At 62.3% G+C, this 16764-nt stretch overlaps 1 protein-coding gene across 4 annotated transcripts; it reads left to right on the forward strand.

Annotated features, from left to right (window-relative positions):
- The first annotated feature begins 327 nt into the window (after window positions 1-327).
- On the forward strand, window positions 328-16735 carry WDR90 (WD repeat domain 90). Of its 4 annotated transcripts, none has more exons than XM_027611790.2 (42): window positions 328-593; window positions 739-915; window positions 1002-1179; window positions 1306-1476; window positions 1751-1865; window positions 1953-2020; window positions 2373-2476; window positions 2565-2774; window positions 2887-2964; window positions 3188-3286; window positions 3884-3994; window positions 4075-4220; window positions 4293-4350; window positions 4811-4929; window positions 5049-5186; window positions 5271-5401; window positions 5474-5590; window positions 5817-6052; window positions 6232-6371; window positions 6577-6707; window positions 7114-7244; window positions 7603-7764; window positions 7969-8097; window positions 8363-8493; window positions 8570-8610; window positions 8761-8892; window positions 9017-9196; window positions 9528-9625; window positions 10263-10365; window positions 10631-10752; window positions 10947-11106; window positions 11203-11393; window positions 11481-11649; window positions 11734-11845; window positions 12031-12202; window positions 14604-14726; window positions 14873-15047; window positions 15143-15273; window positions 15383-15526; window positions 15602-15721; window positions 15799-15883; window positions 16363-16735. In XM_027611790.2, exons 1-42 carry the CDS (start codon window positions 417-419, stop codon window positions 16563-16565), a joined length of 5718 nt encoding a protein of 1905 aa, XP_027467591.2. In that variant the 5' UTR covers window positions 328-416; the 3' UTR covers window positions 16566-16735. The 4 variants fall into 4 exon arrangements, with proteins under 4 accessions (XP_027467591.2, XP_027467592.2, XP_027467594.2 ...); XM_027611791.2 differs by having other exon boundaries at window positions 4305-4350; XM_027611793.2 differs by having other exon boundaries at window positions 3188-3256.
- The last annotated feature ends 29 nt before the right edge of the window (window positions 16736-16764 follow it).

A 16764-nucleotide genomic window follows, 5' to 3' on the forward strand; every position in this document is an offset into this window, starting at 1 on the left:
AACGCCGCGCCGTCGTGCGCCCCGCCCCTCAGGTCACGTGGCCTCACCCGCGGGACGTTAGTAGTGGCGCCGTTGCCAGGCGGCCGTTGCTAAGCGTGCGCTGCGTGCCCTGCGTGGAGCGCGCGGCGGCAGAGGCGGGAAGTGCGAGCGGCGACGCCATGGCGAAAGGTACCGGCGCGCGGGAGGCTGGGGCCGGGGGCCGGGGGCCGTGGGGGGGCGGTCAGCGCGGGGGGCGGGGGGTCGGCGCGGCGGAGACCGGGGCCGGGGGGGGTCGTCAGCGGGGGGGGCACCGGGGCGGCGGGGGCCGGTGGGAACCGGGGGCTGGCGCGCAGTAATGGCTGTCACCGCGGGGGTGGTGGCGTAGCACAGACCCAGCTTTTGGCCCCTCCCTGGGAGGTCTGGAGGCCCACAGCGGGATGTCGCCCCTTACCGGCGGGGGCCTGGCATCTGGGGACGCACCTTCATGCCCATGGGGGTCCTCACACCTTCATGGCTCCCCAGTGTGGCAGCACCCGTTCCTCAACGTCTTTAGACACTTCAAGGTGGGCGAGTGGAAGCGGTCCACTAAGGAAGGCGATGTGGCTCCTGTCACTGTAAGTGGGCCTGGGGACTTGGCAGCAGCGGTAGAGATCCCTTCTGTCCTGAGAAACCTGTCAGAACCACCCCAGGGGCACGCCGATGGTGCCCTTCTCGGCGTCTCTTGGTGGACAGTGCTGCCTCCTCTCTGCCTCTTTTTAGGATAAGACTCTAAAATGCACTGTGTATCGCATCCGGGGTTCTGTCTCTGCCGGCAATTACATCCAGCTCCCCAAAACCAGTACCCAATCTTTGGGGCTGACCGGCCGGTACCTGTACGTGCTCTTCAGGCCCCTGCCAGCCAAGCACTTCGTCATTCACCTGGATGTGGCCACCGAGGTGCCAAGCTTGGGAGTGGGGATCGGGGGTGGTGCTGCATTCCTGTAGTCCTTCTGGTCTCCTCATGGTCATGCTGTGCCTTGCAGGACAGCCAGGTCATCCGTGTGTCCTTCTCCAACCTCTTCAAGGAGTTCAAGTCTACGGCCACGTGGCTGCAATTTCCCTTCATCTGTGAGGCTGGGTTATCTGTAAAAGGTGATGTGGAAACGGGGCATGAACGGGCTGCGGTAGTCCAGGAGAGGCGGCCTGAGAGCGGAGAGGAAGGTGGGCAGTCCCAGGTGCAAGGACAGGTGGTGCTGGGGGGACATTGTGGTTGGGGCAGGCCAAGTACACAGTGCTCTGGGCTGGCTGGTGAGACTGTAGGCACTGATCTTGGCTCGCGTTCTTCAGAGCTGGCCAATGTTGCCCCCTCTGGTGCCCGTTGGACATGCCTACAGCTTGATTTGCATGACATTCTCCTGGTGTACCTAAACCGGCGCTACGGTCACCTCAAGAGCGTCAAGCTGTGCGCTAGTCTGCTCGTGAAGAGTCTCTACACCAGCGACCTGTGCTTTGACCCCGGTGAGTGCTGTACTTACATCCTGTGGTCATCCTGCAGCCTGTCTGCTCCAGCTCTCTCCCCCCATCCCTGAGTTCTCAGCAGGAGGGGCTGACATTCCAGCCCGTGATGGAAACGCCTGTGCTGTGCCATCTTGGAGCCCCCCAGCTCCTGAGGCACCTTGGGGGGCAGGGGGTGGTGGTGGCTGGGCTGGTGGCATCTGGTGTTGAGACTCGCCTGGGCTGGAAGAGGGAGCTGGATGGGCTTCCTTCCCTAGACCGGCTCTGCTCTTTGTAGCTGTTACCATGGCTGAGGCCCAGCGGGCAAAGCTGCCTGTCACACCTGTACCTCGAGAAATGGCATTCCCGGTGCCAAAGGGGGAGAGCTGGTATGACCACTATGTCCACATCCGGTGAGCAGCTCTGCCCATCCTGCGGGAGGTCAGTGAAGGGAGGTCGGGGTGGTCCCTGGACACTAAGTTTCTCTCTGCCCTGTCGAGGTTTCCAAGTGACAGCTCAAAAGCATCTCCTGAACCAGTTTGGAAGAGCTGTTCCCCTCCTAAGGCAGGTGGGCCTATGGAGTCACCAGAGACGTAGGCTCAAGCCTACAGGGACGTGGAGTTTCACGGGAGGGAGTGTTGATACTGTATGGGGGTGGCAAACCTGGCAGGGAGGTGCCCACAGGGGCCAGGGCTAGCCCCAAGGCTGTCCTGAGATGCCAGGATCACGTGGGAGGTTTTGTAGGGTGCCTGGTGTTTTCAAACTTTCCAACTAGGAGGGCATGCTGGGGCCCGGGGCAGAAGGGTGGGCTGAGCTGTTGCTGTGGCTTTGGAGGAGTGGACGAGGCACTGTGACCATGCTCTCCCCAGGCCTCTGTGCACTCTGTTCAGTGGCTTCTGTGGCCTTTGGTTCCATTCCAGATTTCCTGGGGCGCATGTTGCAGGTTCTCCCTCGCCCGGTGGCTTTCAGTAATGCCTTCCAGGACACTCTGCCCTCCATGGTCCAGGTGTTTGGCCCCATAGCCGTGAGTGCTCCTTTGTTCTTAGAGATGGGGCTGGAGGGTGGTGGCCTCAGGGTCCTGATAGGCACTTGTGCCCCTGCGGTTTTGCCAGGCCCCCTCAGTGCCCAGGCCCCTTCCAGAGGTCAGCTTGTTCTGTGCGCGCTCAGAGGTCCCCAGTACGAGTGGCCCCAGTGACCGTAGCCGAGAGCGCTCGGCTGGGCCAGAGGTCACTGACAAGCATGCGGCTGGCAACGGTGTTCACGTGTCCGCTCCTAAGCCGACCATGGTGCCTGTGGCGCTGGAGGATGTGGCTGTGCACGAGGTCAGTGCCTACCCCCAGGAAGGTGAGGGGTAAGGCATTTCACTGAGGTGGGTGGAGCCTTGATGAGGTGTGGGTAAGGGTTGCTGGGTCTCTGAAACCTTTTGTCATCCAGCGTTCTGGCAGAAAGCAGAATGAGCAGGAGATGGCTCTGGACAAGAATCTCTTCCAACCAAGGATAAGGAGGCACCAGGTGATCTTTGGAGGTCTTGGAGCGCAGGCAGGGGCAGGAGCTGGGGTCCCCAAAGGGTCTGGCACTCTGGCCAGATCCTGGCTTCCTGACACAGGGCAGCTGGCAGAAACCACCCAGGACTGCATTGCTTTCTTGGGAGGGAGAAACTAGCCTGGGCTGGTGCAGTCCCAGGGGGATGGGAGCCTCACCTCCTGGCGTCTCACCGTGAGTTTGCCTGTTTCAGAGCTTTCTCCCGGATCCGATCCTGAGGCTCAAGGGAGTCATTGGCTTTGGGGGCCACAGTACCAAATGGGTGAGGGATCCGGCACTCTTACTGGGCTGTGTGAGTGTCAGTTACGTAGAGGGGGCAATGGGAAAAGCCCATGTCTCTGTAGGGTAGCTATGTGGACATCTAAGCTTCCTCAGGGTGTGGAGTCCCTCACCCCTCTGTCCCCCCACTGTGGATGCTTGGCTCTGCCCGTGTCTGCACAAAACTCGGCATTTGTTCAGCAGAAGTGTGGACTTCCCAACCCGGCATCCCTTTCTTCTGTCGCAAGCGCAGTCCACGTTAGCACAGCCTGGGTGCTTGAGCTTCCCTAGACCTGAGAGCTCTCACGTGTCCCATGAGGCTTTGATGCTTGTTTGGTGTGTGGGGCTGGTGTGGGTGCTAGTTTTGGGTCCTGTGCTTGCCAGGTCCTTCTAGACATGGATTGAGTGTCTGTGGGTCCTGGTATTTTGTTACCTCAACCCCAGAGTTTCTAGTATTGCAGACAGGGTTTGGAGGAGGTTTTGAATGTGTGTGTGTGTGTGTGTGTGTGTGTGAGTGTGTGTGTGTGTGTGTGCGCGCGCGCGCGCTCCTGACACGGCAGGGGATGTGCTGGGGTTGTGGAGAGTGGAGGCCAAGCAGCCTGTGACATCCATGTCTGGCCCCTGTGCACAGGCCCTGTGGACTAAGGACGGGGCTGCTGTGGTGTATCCCTGCCACGCGGTCATCGTCGTCCTGCGCATCGACACCCGTGAGCAGCGGTTCTTTCTTGGCCACACGGACAAGGTGGGCGCCACCTGCCCGACCCAGGGGAGGCTTATGCCTGCGGGCCCAGTGCTGTCCCCTCAACCTACCACCTCCTCCAGGTTTCTGCCCTGGCGCTGGATGGGAGCAGCTTGCTGCTGGCCTCGGCCCAGGCCCGGCCCCCAAGCATGCTGCGCCTCTGGGACTTCCACACCGGGGAGTGCCTGTCCCTGTTCCGGAGCCCGGCCCACTCCCTCTGTTCCCTTAGGTGGGCGTGGGGCCTCTGAGAGGGGTGGGGACCCAGCCCCCGCCACGCTGACTGCCTTCTTTCCATCCGCAGCTTTTCCAACAGTGGGGCGCTGCTCTGCGGCGTCGGCAAGGACCGCCATGGGAGGATGGTACCGGGGCCGGGTCAGGGAGGTGGGGTGGCCTGTGCCGGGGTGCAGGCAGAGTCCTAAGCACTTAGGAAGCAGAGCTCCCCTGGCAAGCCGCCTGCCCTGTGCACCCTGTGTGGTGCCTCGTGTTGTCAGGCCTGTGGACGGAGTTGCTGTCCTGCTGGCCGTGTTTGGCGGGTCAGCCGTCCTGAAGTCAGGTGCATCTGATGCGTTGCATGTCTCAGCCCGGGCCTGTCTCTGCTTGCGGGTCGGTGTTTTCTCTCTTCCCACAGACGGGCCTAGTTTCGAGTGTGGAAGCCCAGGGGTACACCTATAGCTTCTTCTGGGCCGTAGGGCCAATGTCCCCAACCCCTCAGCCACCGAGCGCTCAGGCGGGCTTGTGTAGGGAAGGAAAGCTGAGGCCTGGGGCAGGCCAGGCAGGGTCGGTGGTGGGCCGCGGGCACTCAGTATGGGCTTGTTGCAGATGGTGGTGGCCTGGGGTACAGCCCAGGTGGGACGAGGCGGTGCGGCAGCCCTTCTCGCAAAGGTGCACACCAGGGTTGACATCCAGGCATTTGAGGTGGCCCTTTTTGACGAAACCAGGTGATGGTGCTGTCCTTGCAGTGCTGGGATGAGGCCTTGGCAGCCACGGGCCCCGATAGGGGCTGAGCCTGCGGCTCCCTGGCTTGGGGGCCACTGCAGTGTCGCGCTTCTGCCTGCAGGATGGCGTCGTGCGGGCAAGGCAGTGTGCAGCTGTGGCGGCTGCGGGGGGGCCAGCTGCGCTCCTGTCCTGTGGACTTGGGGGAGCACCGCCTGCTGGAGCTGACTGACCTGGCCTTCGGTCAGGACGGCCATACGCTGTGAGCTCTATCCTCACCCCCGTAACTGGCTGGGTCCTGTTCCCTCCTGGCTCTTCAGCCCTTACCTGTCGCCTCCCTGAGCAGCTACGTGTGCGGCCACAGTGGCCACATCTTGGAGATCGACCACCAGCGCATGGCCGTGCGGCACGCTCGCCGCCTCCTGCCCACGCGGAGCCCCAGTGGCCCTCTCTCACAGAAGCAGACCTTCAGCTCGGGTAGGTGGGTACGTTGCTGCATGGGGGGGGGAGCCACTGTGATGCTGTGGGGTGACCTTGCCCACCCCCTAGGCCCTGGCATTTGCATCAGCAGCCTCAGCGTGTCCCAGGCCCTATGTGCCATGGGCTCCGAGGATGGCTACCTGCGCCTCTGGCCCCTGGACTTCTCCTCTGTGCTTCTAGAGGCAGGTGGGACCATGAAACCGTCTTGGCATCCGAGGTGTCCTGGGAGGGTCGTGTCCCTGGGTCATCCCCTGGCTAGACGTCAGTCCCAGGGCTCCAGGGGGTCAAGTCCTGAGCCCGGGAGTAGGTGGTCGTCGGGGAGCTGCCTGTCCTACCCCACGGAGAGCAAGGAAATGGGTTTGTCTGTGTTGTGGTGGGGGCCTGGGAGGTCACCGAGCCAGTCTGTCCGCAGAGCACGAGGGCCCAGTCACTTCAGTGTGCATCAGCCCTGATGGTCAACGTGTGCTGTCTACCACGTCCTCCGGCCACCTGGGCTTCCTAGATGTCCCGTCCCGGGACTATAGCATGCTGGTTCGCTCCCACACCGCTCCGGTGCTGGCCTTGGCCACCGAGGGCAGCCGAGGGCAGCTGGCCACGGTGTCCCGGGACCACACTGTCCGCGTCTGGGACCTGGCGACCTTGCAGCAGGTGGGGTACAGCCAGAAGAAAGCCATCGCAGAGGGAGGGACTGAGGGCCAGTGGGTGGGGCCCAGGCAGGCGTGGAGCACTGGAGGGTCCGTGGGGCCACCTGGAGAGATGGGCTCTCAGGCTCTTGAGGCCAACTGGTAGCCCCACCCCTGCCCACCCTCATGGACCCCACTCTCCAGCTCTATGACTTGAGGTCCGATGAGGATGCCCCGTGTACCATCGCCTTCCACCCCATGCGGCCAGCCTTATTCTGCGGCTTCAGCAGTGGGGCCGTCCGTTCCTTCAGCCTGGAGGCTGCTGAGGTTCTGATGGAGCACAGGTGGGTGCCCAGTTGTCTCCAGCCCCACAGACACCTGTGGCGGAAGCTGAGGTGGTATGTGGGCAGCTGGGCCGGGCAGGGAAGGGCCATCCACAGAAAGCCCCAACGCCCTCCTGCCCCTTGGGGACTCAGGCAGGACCAGCTGTGAGCGGTCTGGGATGGTGCAGCTCAGGGCCAGGGCAGTGGTTGTCCCTGTGTGGTGCAGGTGTCACCGAGGACCAGTCACCGGCCTGGCCGCCAGCCCCGACGGCAGCCTCCTGTTCAGCTCTTGCTCCTGGGGCACCTTGGCCCAGTACCACTGTGCCAGCACCCCTTGCCGCATCCTGCGTGTGGCAGGTCAGGCCCCCGTGCTGCCCCGTCCAGCCTCCTGACCATGTCCTTATCTGGTCCCCGTGGGGTGGGGGTTGCTCACTACCTACAGCTCCCGGGTGAGTGTGGTTTTAGAACTTCTGAGGCCCCCCAAAACAAAAGGTCAGTGAGGGTTTGTGCCAACCCTGCCCCGGGAGGAGGTGAATGGCCTGAGCACTCCGTGGGGGTTGGGTCACCCGAGGGAATGTATTTCCTCTTGTGGCCGCTTGGTAGTAACTTGGGTCAGCCAGGCGATCACTTGGCAGCCGGTCGTGGTCCAGGAGAGCCCCAGCTACCCCAGCCGTAGCTCGTGCCCACTGCTGTCTGTTTGCCACAGCTGGGGGCAGGTTTGGGGCTCCACCCAGTTAACCCTGTGCCTCCGTGCTGCCGGCAGCTAACATGGTGTGCCGGGACGCACACCCAACCCCCAATGCCCTGGTGGTTAGCGGGGATAGCCGTCTGCTGGCCTTCGTGGGCCCCTCCAGGCATGTGGTGACTGTCATGAACGCAGCCTCCCTAGGAGAGGTGAGTCAGCTGGAATCTTAGTGTGTCCATGCTGGCCTGGCCGGCAGACTCCATGCATATATTCGTAGCCGGCAGCCACATGGCTATCCCGGGTTCCACCAGGGTGGAGGGAGCAGGGAGGGGCAGGGGCTCTCCTTGGCCCTGTGTGGAGTGGGAGGGGGCAGTTGGGAGGTCAGGCTCACCCCTGAGAAGAGCTGATCTTTGCTGCCTCAACTCATAGACATAGGACGTGTAAGCCACAGGCAGGCAGGGTGCAGTGGGTGGGTTCCTGAGGCTGCTCACCTCCCGTGCTCTGGCGCTGGGGGTGCAAGCTCTGCCTGGAGGCCCTGCCCGGTGGCTGCTTGCTGCTCTCCCCCAGCTGCTGCAAATTGATGTCGGTGCCCTGGACCTGGCCAACAGCCGCCTGGACTCGGCTGTGGCCATCTGCTTTGGCCCTGGACCCCCTGGCCACCTACTGGTGTCCACGTCCTTTAACGCGATCATGGTGCTGGATACCACGTCAGGCCGCGTGGTCCGCGAGGTGAGCCCAGGGCTGTGGTCGGCAGTTTGACCTCCTCTTCCCTCCGGGCTCCAGCGTTAGTGCTTCCAGTGCCTCGAGGAGGGGGAGGCCTGGGCTGTCTGCTACTCCTCGGAAGTGGCATTTCTCGAGAAGGGCGACTTCCCATGTCCGGGGCTCTGTGATTTCCGCTCTTTCCTCACCGACTGACAAGAAGGCTTCTTGCAGCTGCCAGGTGTCCACCCTGTGGCCTGCCCTTCCCTGGCCCTCAGCCGGGACGCCCGCTTCTTGCTGACGGCCGCTGACCGGGCCATCAAGGTGTGGGACTACCCGATGAAGGCCTGCCCCGGCTGCCAGGTGGGGGCCACAGGCAGGTGCATGGCAGGTGGGTGGGAGGGAGGGTAGAGGATGAGATCCGCAACTCCCTTGTGCCTGTTGGGGCCTGACACCCCTGAGAGCCTCCTCCTCGCATCCCTGTCTGGCGGGTTGGGGACTCTCAGCCAGGTCTACAGGATACATCCACTATCTTGCAGCGTGAAGTGCTGCTTCTGCCCAGTGCCAGGAGGACCGTGGTGCCCTAGCTGTGCCTCGATGGTCTGTCTCTGACTCCCCTTGCCTCCAGGTGTATATCGGCCACTCAGAGCCCGTACACGCCGTGGCCTTCACCCCTGACCAGCAGCAGCTCCTTAGCGTGGGGGATGCCATATTCCTCTGGGACATTCTGGGTCCCCTGGAGAGGTCACCCCCAGGAAGGTAAGTGTCTGTCCTAGAGCTGTGTCCACTGGCCTTTAGCTACACTCTCCCATCTGATCTCTTGTTGCCTTTGCAGTGCCGGAGACTCAGCTGGGGCACCCCTGACCTGTGAGACTAGTGAGTGGCCCTACCGCAGGGGCAGGCTTTGTGATCATCTTTGGTGCTGGCTCTTCAGTCCCTGTGGGTGGCATAGCGCCCCTTCCTTTCCTGGGGTTCCTAGTGTGGAACTGGGGGTGTGTGGTACAGGCTGACTCTTTCTGTCTCCAGGCGTGGATGCAAGGCAGCTGGAGGACACGGTATCTGGGGCCAATGGGCTCCCCCGGCAGCAGGTGCCTGAGCCATCCCCGGCATCCCCACTCCAGCTGGGCATCTGTGCTGGACCCCTCAAGGGTGATGGTGGTAAGGGGGGAGGACCCAGGAGGGACTGCTGGGTGTGTCTCTGGTCCAGGCCTGGGGGGGCGGGGGTGGGGGCAACGTTGCTCTGCTCCTTCCTCTCACTGCTCCCTTCTCCCCCTCTCCCCAGGTGCCTTCTCAGATGAAGAAGGACCCTCTGAGGAGAGCCATAGCCCTAAGGGGCTCCATCAGGCCTCAAGCCTGCTGCCCATGCTGGTGAAGGAAGCCAGTGGGGCTGGAGACGGGGGCTGGGGGTCTCCAGGGGCCCCCTGGGGCCTCAGCATGGGTCCCCACCCCCATAACTGGTCCAGTAAGCAGAAGAGGGGCAGCGGGGGGGGTGGGGATACTCATGACTGACCAAGGTGTTCCGTGGGCTCCAGGTGGCCTAAGGGAGGCCCATCCGCTTCTCAGGCTGAGGTTTACTCTGTGAGATGAGCTACAGGACAAGTAGGCTAGTCTGAGCCCCAGCTGGGCCTGGCTAGCAGTGGGATGTGGCCCATCTGCGCCCTCTGACCCCACATGCCTGCTGTGGCTCAGACACTTGTCCCACCCAGCAGCACCGGGTGACTGTGTACAGGGAGGGGTCTCTGAGGGGTTATGGGCGCTTTGATGTTTCGAGGCCTCTTCCTTGTCCCTGTCAGGTGCTCGGAGCGTTGGAAGAGCTCAGGTGCATCCCTCTCCTCGCCCCGACTGCTATAGGCACTTCCTGGCGCGCCATAAGACCTCCCTGCTGGCCAGGGTCAGTGGGGGTGAAGGACTCTTGCAGGCCCTTGCACAAGCAGACACTCAGCGGGCCCAGAAGTGGGGGTGGCATGGCCCTGTAGTTACAGGGAGTGTTCTTTCTCTCTAGGAAACTCGGTTTTCTGGGGTCTCCCCGGGGTGGCTTCCAAAGCTCACAGCTTTGGTGACAGGGCTTTGATGTAGATCTTGGTGACAGTTCCCCTGCAGGTGACTCATCCACCCTGTGCCTGCACTCTGGCTTGACTGGCCAAGGCTCTCGCTGTCCTGCAGATGCCCAAAGGGGCCCCGGGTGGTGTCCTGATGAGCCCTCCCTTTTGGCCCTGGCTGCTTCCCATTTCCTACTCTCGCACCTGTGCCCTCCCCAAGACACCCCCCCCCCAGGTCTTGCTGCTCTTACCTGGCCTCCCTGCCCTCCAGGTGCCTCCGACACACCCCCTCGCACTTTTCTGTCTGCACCCTCAGCTCTGCCGGCTTCTTGTGCGGGTTTTGGGGCCTGCGTTCCTGCCGTTTGTCTCCTGGGAGCCTGCATCTCCCAAGGCGTCATCCCAGGCCCCAGCCTGATGGGGGAGAGCCTGAGTTGGAGGGGTGGGCGGGCACTGTGCGGGCACCCCAGCATCCTCTTTCTGTCCTCGCAGAGCGCCTCTGTGTCCAACACCGGCATTGAGCGTCTGCTCCTGAAGGCCGTTGTGGGCTACAACGGGAACGGGCGGGCCAATGTGGTCTGGAAGCCAGATACAGGTGGGCGCGCATCCTGCTCCCAGCCCAGAAGCTGCAGGGAGGGGCCCAGCTCTGTCTGCCCCTAGGACAGGCCCCAGGGAGAGCCCGTGAGCTCTTGCCATCGTAAGGGGTTTGGGTGGCAGGGTAGGAACAGTGCCCGAGCCAAGACGCGTTCTCCTGGTAGCCTCTTGTGTTCTGGCCTCGGAGTGGGCTCTGTAAGCAAACAGGGAAGGATGTACCTCCGGGCCCCGGCCAACTGGCTCCGGGGTGCCCTCCCTGCCCACAGGTTTCTTTGCCTACACGTGCGGCTGCCTGGTGGTGGTGGAGGACCTGCATTCTGGCGCCCAGCAGCACTGGCTCGGCCACCCCGAGGAGATCTCCACCCTGGCCCTTAGCCACGACGCTCAGGTGCCCGCCTTGCACCCCGCCCTGTACACCTAGGGCTGACGTGCAGGTCAGAGCCTGCATTCTTGAGAACCACGGCTGGCTCTCACCTCCAGAGCAGGATGGGGGATGCCGCTCCAGCCTTCTGTCCAGCCAGAACCAGGATGGGCCCGTGGGCCACCCCCTCCCTGCTGACAGCCTGCCCTCCTGCCCGCCAGGTCCTGGCCTCTGCCTCGGGCTGCAGCGGCACCGCCTCCCGCTGCCACATCCGCATCTGGAATGTGCCGGGGGGCTCCTGCCGGCACCTCATTTCTTACCACAGTACCGCAGTGCAAGCCCTGGCATTTTCGCCAGATGATGAGCTCCTTGTCACACTGGGTCAGTTGGGGTGTGGTGAGGACAGTGGCCTCTGGACTTCCCTGCCCGTCTTGGGACCCCTGGGCAGCTGATGCAGCTAGCATGTGCCTTCGCCAGGGGACTACGGGGACCGCGCTCTGGCCCTGTGGAGCATGGCCACCTATGAACTCCTGTCCTCCGCCCACCTCCCCGCGCCCGTGCACGACGTGGCCTTCAACCCCTGGGATGCTGGCGAGCTGGTCTGCGTGGGCCAAGGTGCCATCACCGTGTGGTTCCTGCGGCAGCGTGGGACCAGCACCCACCTCCAGGTGCCAGGACTCCGAGGGTGCTCTGGAGATGGGGTCTGGCCAGGCCCCAGGACGTTGCTGACGCACGCTGCCCTTGTGTCTTGTCAGGTGCGGCAAGAGCCCGTCCCTGAGGAGGTGGGGGCGGGTGAGCTGACCTCGCTCTGCTTCGGGGCCGCACCTCTGCTGTACTGCGGCTCCAGCACCGGCCAGGTCTGCGTCTGGGACGCCCGTGCCGGCCGCTGCTTCCTGGCCTGGGACGCGGACGACGGCGAGATTGGTGGGTGCCCTGGCCTCTTCCCAGGGGACCTGGTCTCGAGCTCTGGGCTCTGGGGAAGGGGCTTATGCCACTCCTGCCTCCCAGGAGTGCTGCTGTGCTCGGGGGCGCGGCTGGTCAGCGGCAGCAACACCAGGCGAGTGCGCCTGTGGGCGGTGGGGGCCGTGCTGGAGCTGAGGTGCAAGGGCTCGCGTGCCAGGTGAGCTGCCGTGTGCGTCACTGTGCCCAGGGGTTGGGGGGTGGGTCAGGGGGGTGGTGTCCCGGACCGGGGGGTGGCCTGTGGCCTGCAGCCTGAAGACAGGGACACATCCCTGGAACACCAGGCTTCCTGGGCCGCCGCTGCCGCCACCCTTTCAATCCACTGCCCCCTACCCCCTACCCCAGGTCCAGTTCTGTGTTGATGGAGCGTGAGCTGACCTTGGACGGGGCCGTTGTGAGCGCGGTCTTCCACGACAGCATGGACATGGGCGTGGTGGGCACCACGGCAGGCACGCTCTGGTACATCAGCTGGGCCGAGGGCACCAGCACCCGCCTCATCAGTGGCCACAGGAGCAAGGTGAGGGCGTTTCCAACCTGGACAGAGGCAGGGCGGGAAGCCTCCGTGCCCTGCTCTACCCTTCCTTTCCCCGACCTGTTCCAAGTCTTAAGCCCAGCAGTCAGCAGGGTTGTGTGTGGTCCGGGAGGTCCCCGGATGAGGACAGCTTAGAGCTGCGTGCTTACCCCTTGTCCACACAGGACCCACAGGCGTCCCCACCCAGGCCTTCTGGCCTCCTCTGTCCTTTTTCTTACTTTTTTTCTTGTAATTTGTTGAAAAAACGAGCTGCTTTGTCCTGGAACCTCCCACCGGCTGGGTCAGACCTGCCTCTCGGCCCTGTGTTCCCTGGGGTCCGAGAGGTCTGAAGGCGCCAGGGTCTGGTCAGGAGCTGCTTGCCTGGTGGCACTGTGCTTGTAGAATTACTCACTATTCGGGTACGACTTGCCAGTAGTGCTGGTCTGATCCTGCCCAGGAGAGACGGCCTCGGGAGCTTGCTTTCTCCGAGGTAGAGCTGAGGCAGGAGCTGCAGGGTGGGCAAGTCTCTCTCTCCTGGGCTGGGTCTCCTGAGTTCTGGCTTGGTTCCTCAGCCTCCAGCGGTGGTCTACAAGTTTGTGCGGCTCTGTGTGAGCTGCTGGATGGAAATATGGGTCCAGCTTCCTCGTGGTCACCGTTTTTCTTGATGCTGATCAAGCCCCGTCTTTAGCCAGTGGTAGGTTCTTCGAGTTGGCTCCCGAGTCCTTTTTCTTTCTTTTTTAGTTTCTGTTCATTTGTTCAGTTATAATGGTCGCCATCAAAGAAACTTGAATTTGAGATGGGCGAGTATCGTGAGCTTCTTGTTTATTTCTGGTGACGGCTCTGTGTTAAGGTACAAGGTACACGTTGCCTTATTCGCTTGAAGTCTGTGGTGGTGATACCTTCACAGAATTGCACGACCGTCACCACGATCACATTTTAGGGCATTTCACCTCTCCAAAAGGAAGCCCCGTACCCTTTAAACAACCCCACCCCCGCCCCGATTCACCTGTCCATCCCCTGGGACTCACTGACCAACTCTGATTCTGTGGACTCACCTGTTCTGGGCATCCCTGGCTGTGGGCCTTCTCTGAGCACGAAGCCTCACAGGTTTGTCTGTAGCGTAGCGTGGGTCAGTGCCAGATAGCGTTCCGTGTTCATTCGTCCGCCTGCACCCACACTCTTGGGTCCTGAGTCCTTGACTGGAGCTGATGGGCACTGGTGATTTCCCTCTCGTGTGGAAGGACAAGGTGTTCCAGGCTCCCCCTCTGCAGCTCCGCCCAGAACCAGACTTGGCTGTTCCTTCTCAGAGTCTGGGGGCCCCTCCTGTGGGAAATGGACTTAGGGGTCCAAGTGCCAGAGGGGCCAGTCGCTGCTCAGCCAAACAGCTGAATTATTTTTTTAAATGAGCCGTATTATGAGTTTGTACTTACCCTTGAAATTCACGCTCCAGGCTAGACCATTCTGTGTTCCCTCATGGGTACGTGGCCTCTGTATCTCCTTTATCCTGCGCTCTGCTGCCTCGGCTGTCTTCCTTTACCTTCCGTGTGCGGCCCTCTGGGAACATGTCATCACACATCGTCACGTCACCACTTATCAGGGCCTGCCAGGATGGTTCCTTCTGTGCTGTCTTAGCAAGTGAGCCATGAGGTTCGACTGACCAGGGGGCTTCTTATAACTCTGTGCCACCCAGGTCTTGTGTGGGGACACTTGGGAGGGAGGCCAGGATGGTTTCTTCATGCCACACGGAGGTGGATGGGGCCAGGCAGGCTGTGCGGAGATGGGTACTCTCATCAGAAAGACCCACCGGGGGGCACCTGGGTGGCTCAGTCGTTAGGCGTCTGCCTTCGGCTCAGGTCATAATCCCAGGCTCCTGGGATCAAGCCCCGCGTCGGGCTCCCTGCTCAGCAGGAAGCCTGCTTCTCCCTCTCCCACTCTGCCTCCTTGTTTTCCCTCTCTCACTGTCTCGCTCTGTCAAATAAATAAATAAAATCTTAAAAAAAAAAAAAAAAGACCCACCAGGGGCGCCCAGCTGGCTCATTTGGCAGAGCGTGCAACCCTTGATCTTGGGGTTGTGAGTTTGAGCCCCATGTCGGGGGTAAAGATTATGTTAAAAAAATAGAATCTTTTGGGGCGCCTGGGAGGCTCACTCGGTTAAGCAGCTGACTTCGGCTCGGGTCATGATCCCGGGGTCCTGGGATCCAGCTCCTTGTCGGGCTCCCTGCTCAGCGGGGAGTCTGCTTCTCCTCCCTCTGTCCCTCCCTCTGCTTGTATTGTCTCTCTCTCTCAAATAAATAAAGTCTTTGGAAAAAAAAATATCTTTAAAAGACAGAACACACCTGGCCCTGTTGTGTCTCCCCTGTGCCCGAGGGCCACGTGGTCTCAGCGGGGGCTGGATGGCTCCTTGCAGGTGAACGAGGTGGTGTTCAGCCCCAGTGCGTCCCACTGGGCCACATGCAGTGATGATGGGAGTGTGAGAGTGTGGTCCCTGGCCAGTATGGAGCTCCTGATCCAGTTCCAGGTGCTGAACCAGGTACTAGGGGGCACCAGGGCCGAGCCCAGACCACCTCCCAGCCCTGCCTGGCCTCCGTGTCCTCCCTCAGTGTCCATCCCAGCCTTGGGGCTGGGCCCACGTTCCCCATCCCCAGGGGAGTGCCCGTGTCTCCCTCCCTCCCTCAGAGCTGCCTCTGTCTGGCTTGGAGCCCCCCCTCCTGCGGACCCCCAGAGCAGCAGCAGGTGGTGGCTGGCTACAGTGACGGCACGCTGCGTGTCTTCAGCATCGCCCGGATTGCAATGCAGCTCAAGATGCACCCCCACCGGGCTGCGCTGACGGCTGTGGCCTACTCTGCTGATGGTGAGGCGTGGGGGCCCGCGGGGCAGCCGTGTAGTCACCCGTCTGGGCTGGGGCCAGGGGTTCACAGGGTGATGCTGTGGCCCTGGCTGGCCCAGGTCAGACCATCCTCTCCGGAGACAAGGATGGGCTTGTGGCTGTGAGCCGCCTCCGCACGGGGATGACCTTCCGTGTACTGAGTGATCACCGGGATGCTCTCATCTCCACCATCCAGAGCACGAACAAAGAGGTGAAGTGGCTTCATGAGCTGGCAGGGCCTGGCCTGGGGGAAGCTGGTGGGGGAGGGAGATTGTGTAGGGCAGGGCGGGAGGCACCCATTGGCCCTTACCCACCCCCAGTATGGAGACTTCGGAGCACAGGGTGCAGACCTGTGGCTAGCTGCCAGCTCAGACCAGCGCATCAGCATCTGGGCTGCCGATTGGCCTCGGGGCCACTGTGAGCTCGTGGACTGGCTGAGCTCCCCATCGCCCACCCTCGCGGAGGTAAGAGTCCCAGGGGCACCAGGGGTGGGGACCGTGCCTGCCCACCTGACCACAGCATGCTTTGCCCCTCCACAGGTTCCCAGTCATCCCCTGCCCTGTCTTGTTGCCTTCTGCCCCTGGGATGGGGCACTGCTGGTGTGTGCAGGCCTCAGCGTGCATCCAGAGGTGGTCTTCTACAACCTTCACCAGAAGCAGGCATGTGTACTGCCCACCCCCGTGTGGTGCCGGGAACCCAGGGCTGGGGAAGGGAGGCTCACACTCACTGTCCACAGGTGGTGGAGAGGATCCCACTGCCGTTCTATGCCGTGTCGCTGAGCCTGTCCCCCGGAGCCCACCTCATGGCCATTGGCTTTGCTGGTGAGTCCTGGTGGAATGGGACTCCAGCCTGTCTTGAGTGGAGCCGAGGGGACTCACCCATACCCCCACCTGAGACATACCTCTCACCTCAGTGCCCCGAGTTCCTCATCCCTGAAGTGGGGTAAGGACACATGCCCCAGGGGAGTTGTAGGGTCAGGAGATGAGGGGCGTGGGTTGCTGATTGCAGCACCCAGCTCCAGGGCCTCAACAGAGGGACTCAGTGGCCTAGCTTAGGGCCTACCAAGCCCCATGTGGTGGGGCAGTGGGTGCTGATGGGCCCTCCTGTTAGTTTTGCTGCCCCTGGTCCCAGCTGTAGCGGGCCCTGGGATGTGGAGGACACAGGGCTTTGAGCACACATTCCTCCAGAGGTCCTGGCACCAGCACAGATTGGACCCTGGGCCCCGGAGCTCCACAGACACGGGGTATGACGGGCACGCACTTCGCCTGCCCAGGCTCAGCCCGGTGCCATCTGCCCACAGAGCGTGTGCTGAGGCTGATGGACTGTGAGTCTGGGGCTGTGCAGGACTTTGCCGGCCATGACGACGTGGTGCAGCTCTGCAGGTTTGCCCCATCTGCCCGGCGGCTGCTCTTCTCAGTGGCCTACAGTGACATCCTGGTGTGGGAAGTCACAGACCACCGGGCCTCCGGGGGGGCCTTGAGTTCAGGGCCCCCACTTGGCTGAGAAGATGGGTCTCACCACACCAGACGGGCCTGGGACTGCCAATCATCAAGACCCTGAACTTAAGGAAAGTGCTTGTGGGCTCTTTACCTGCAGGCTTGTTTGGGGTTTCTACCTTGTAAAGTTCAAATAAACGTGGCTGTTGCATTCTGGCATCGTCAGCTGGTCACTCCAGGCGCCTGCTGCCCTGGCCTGAGCGCAG

This window comes from Zalophus californianus, chromosome 10 (assembly GCF_009762305.2).
Source record: "Zalophus californianus isolate mZalCal1 chromosome 10, mZalCal1.pri.v2, whole genome shotgun sequence".
Classification (NCBI taxonomy): domain Eukaryota; kingdom Metazoa; phylum Chordata; class Mammalia; order Carnivora; family Otariidae; genus Zalophus; species Zalophus californianus.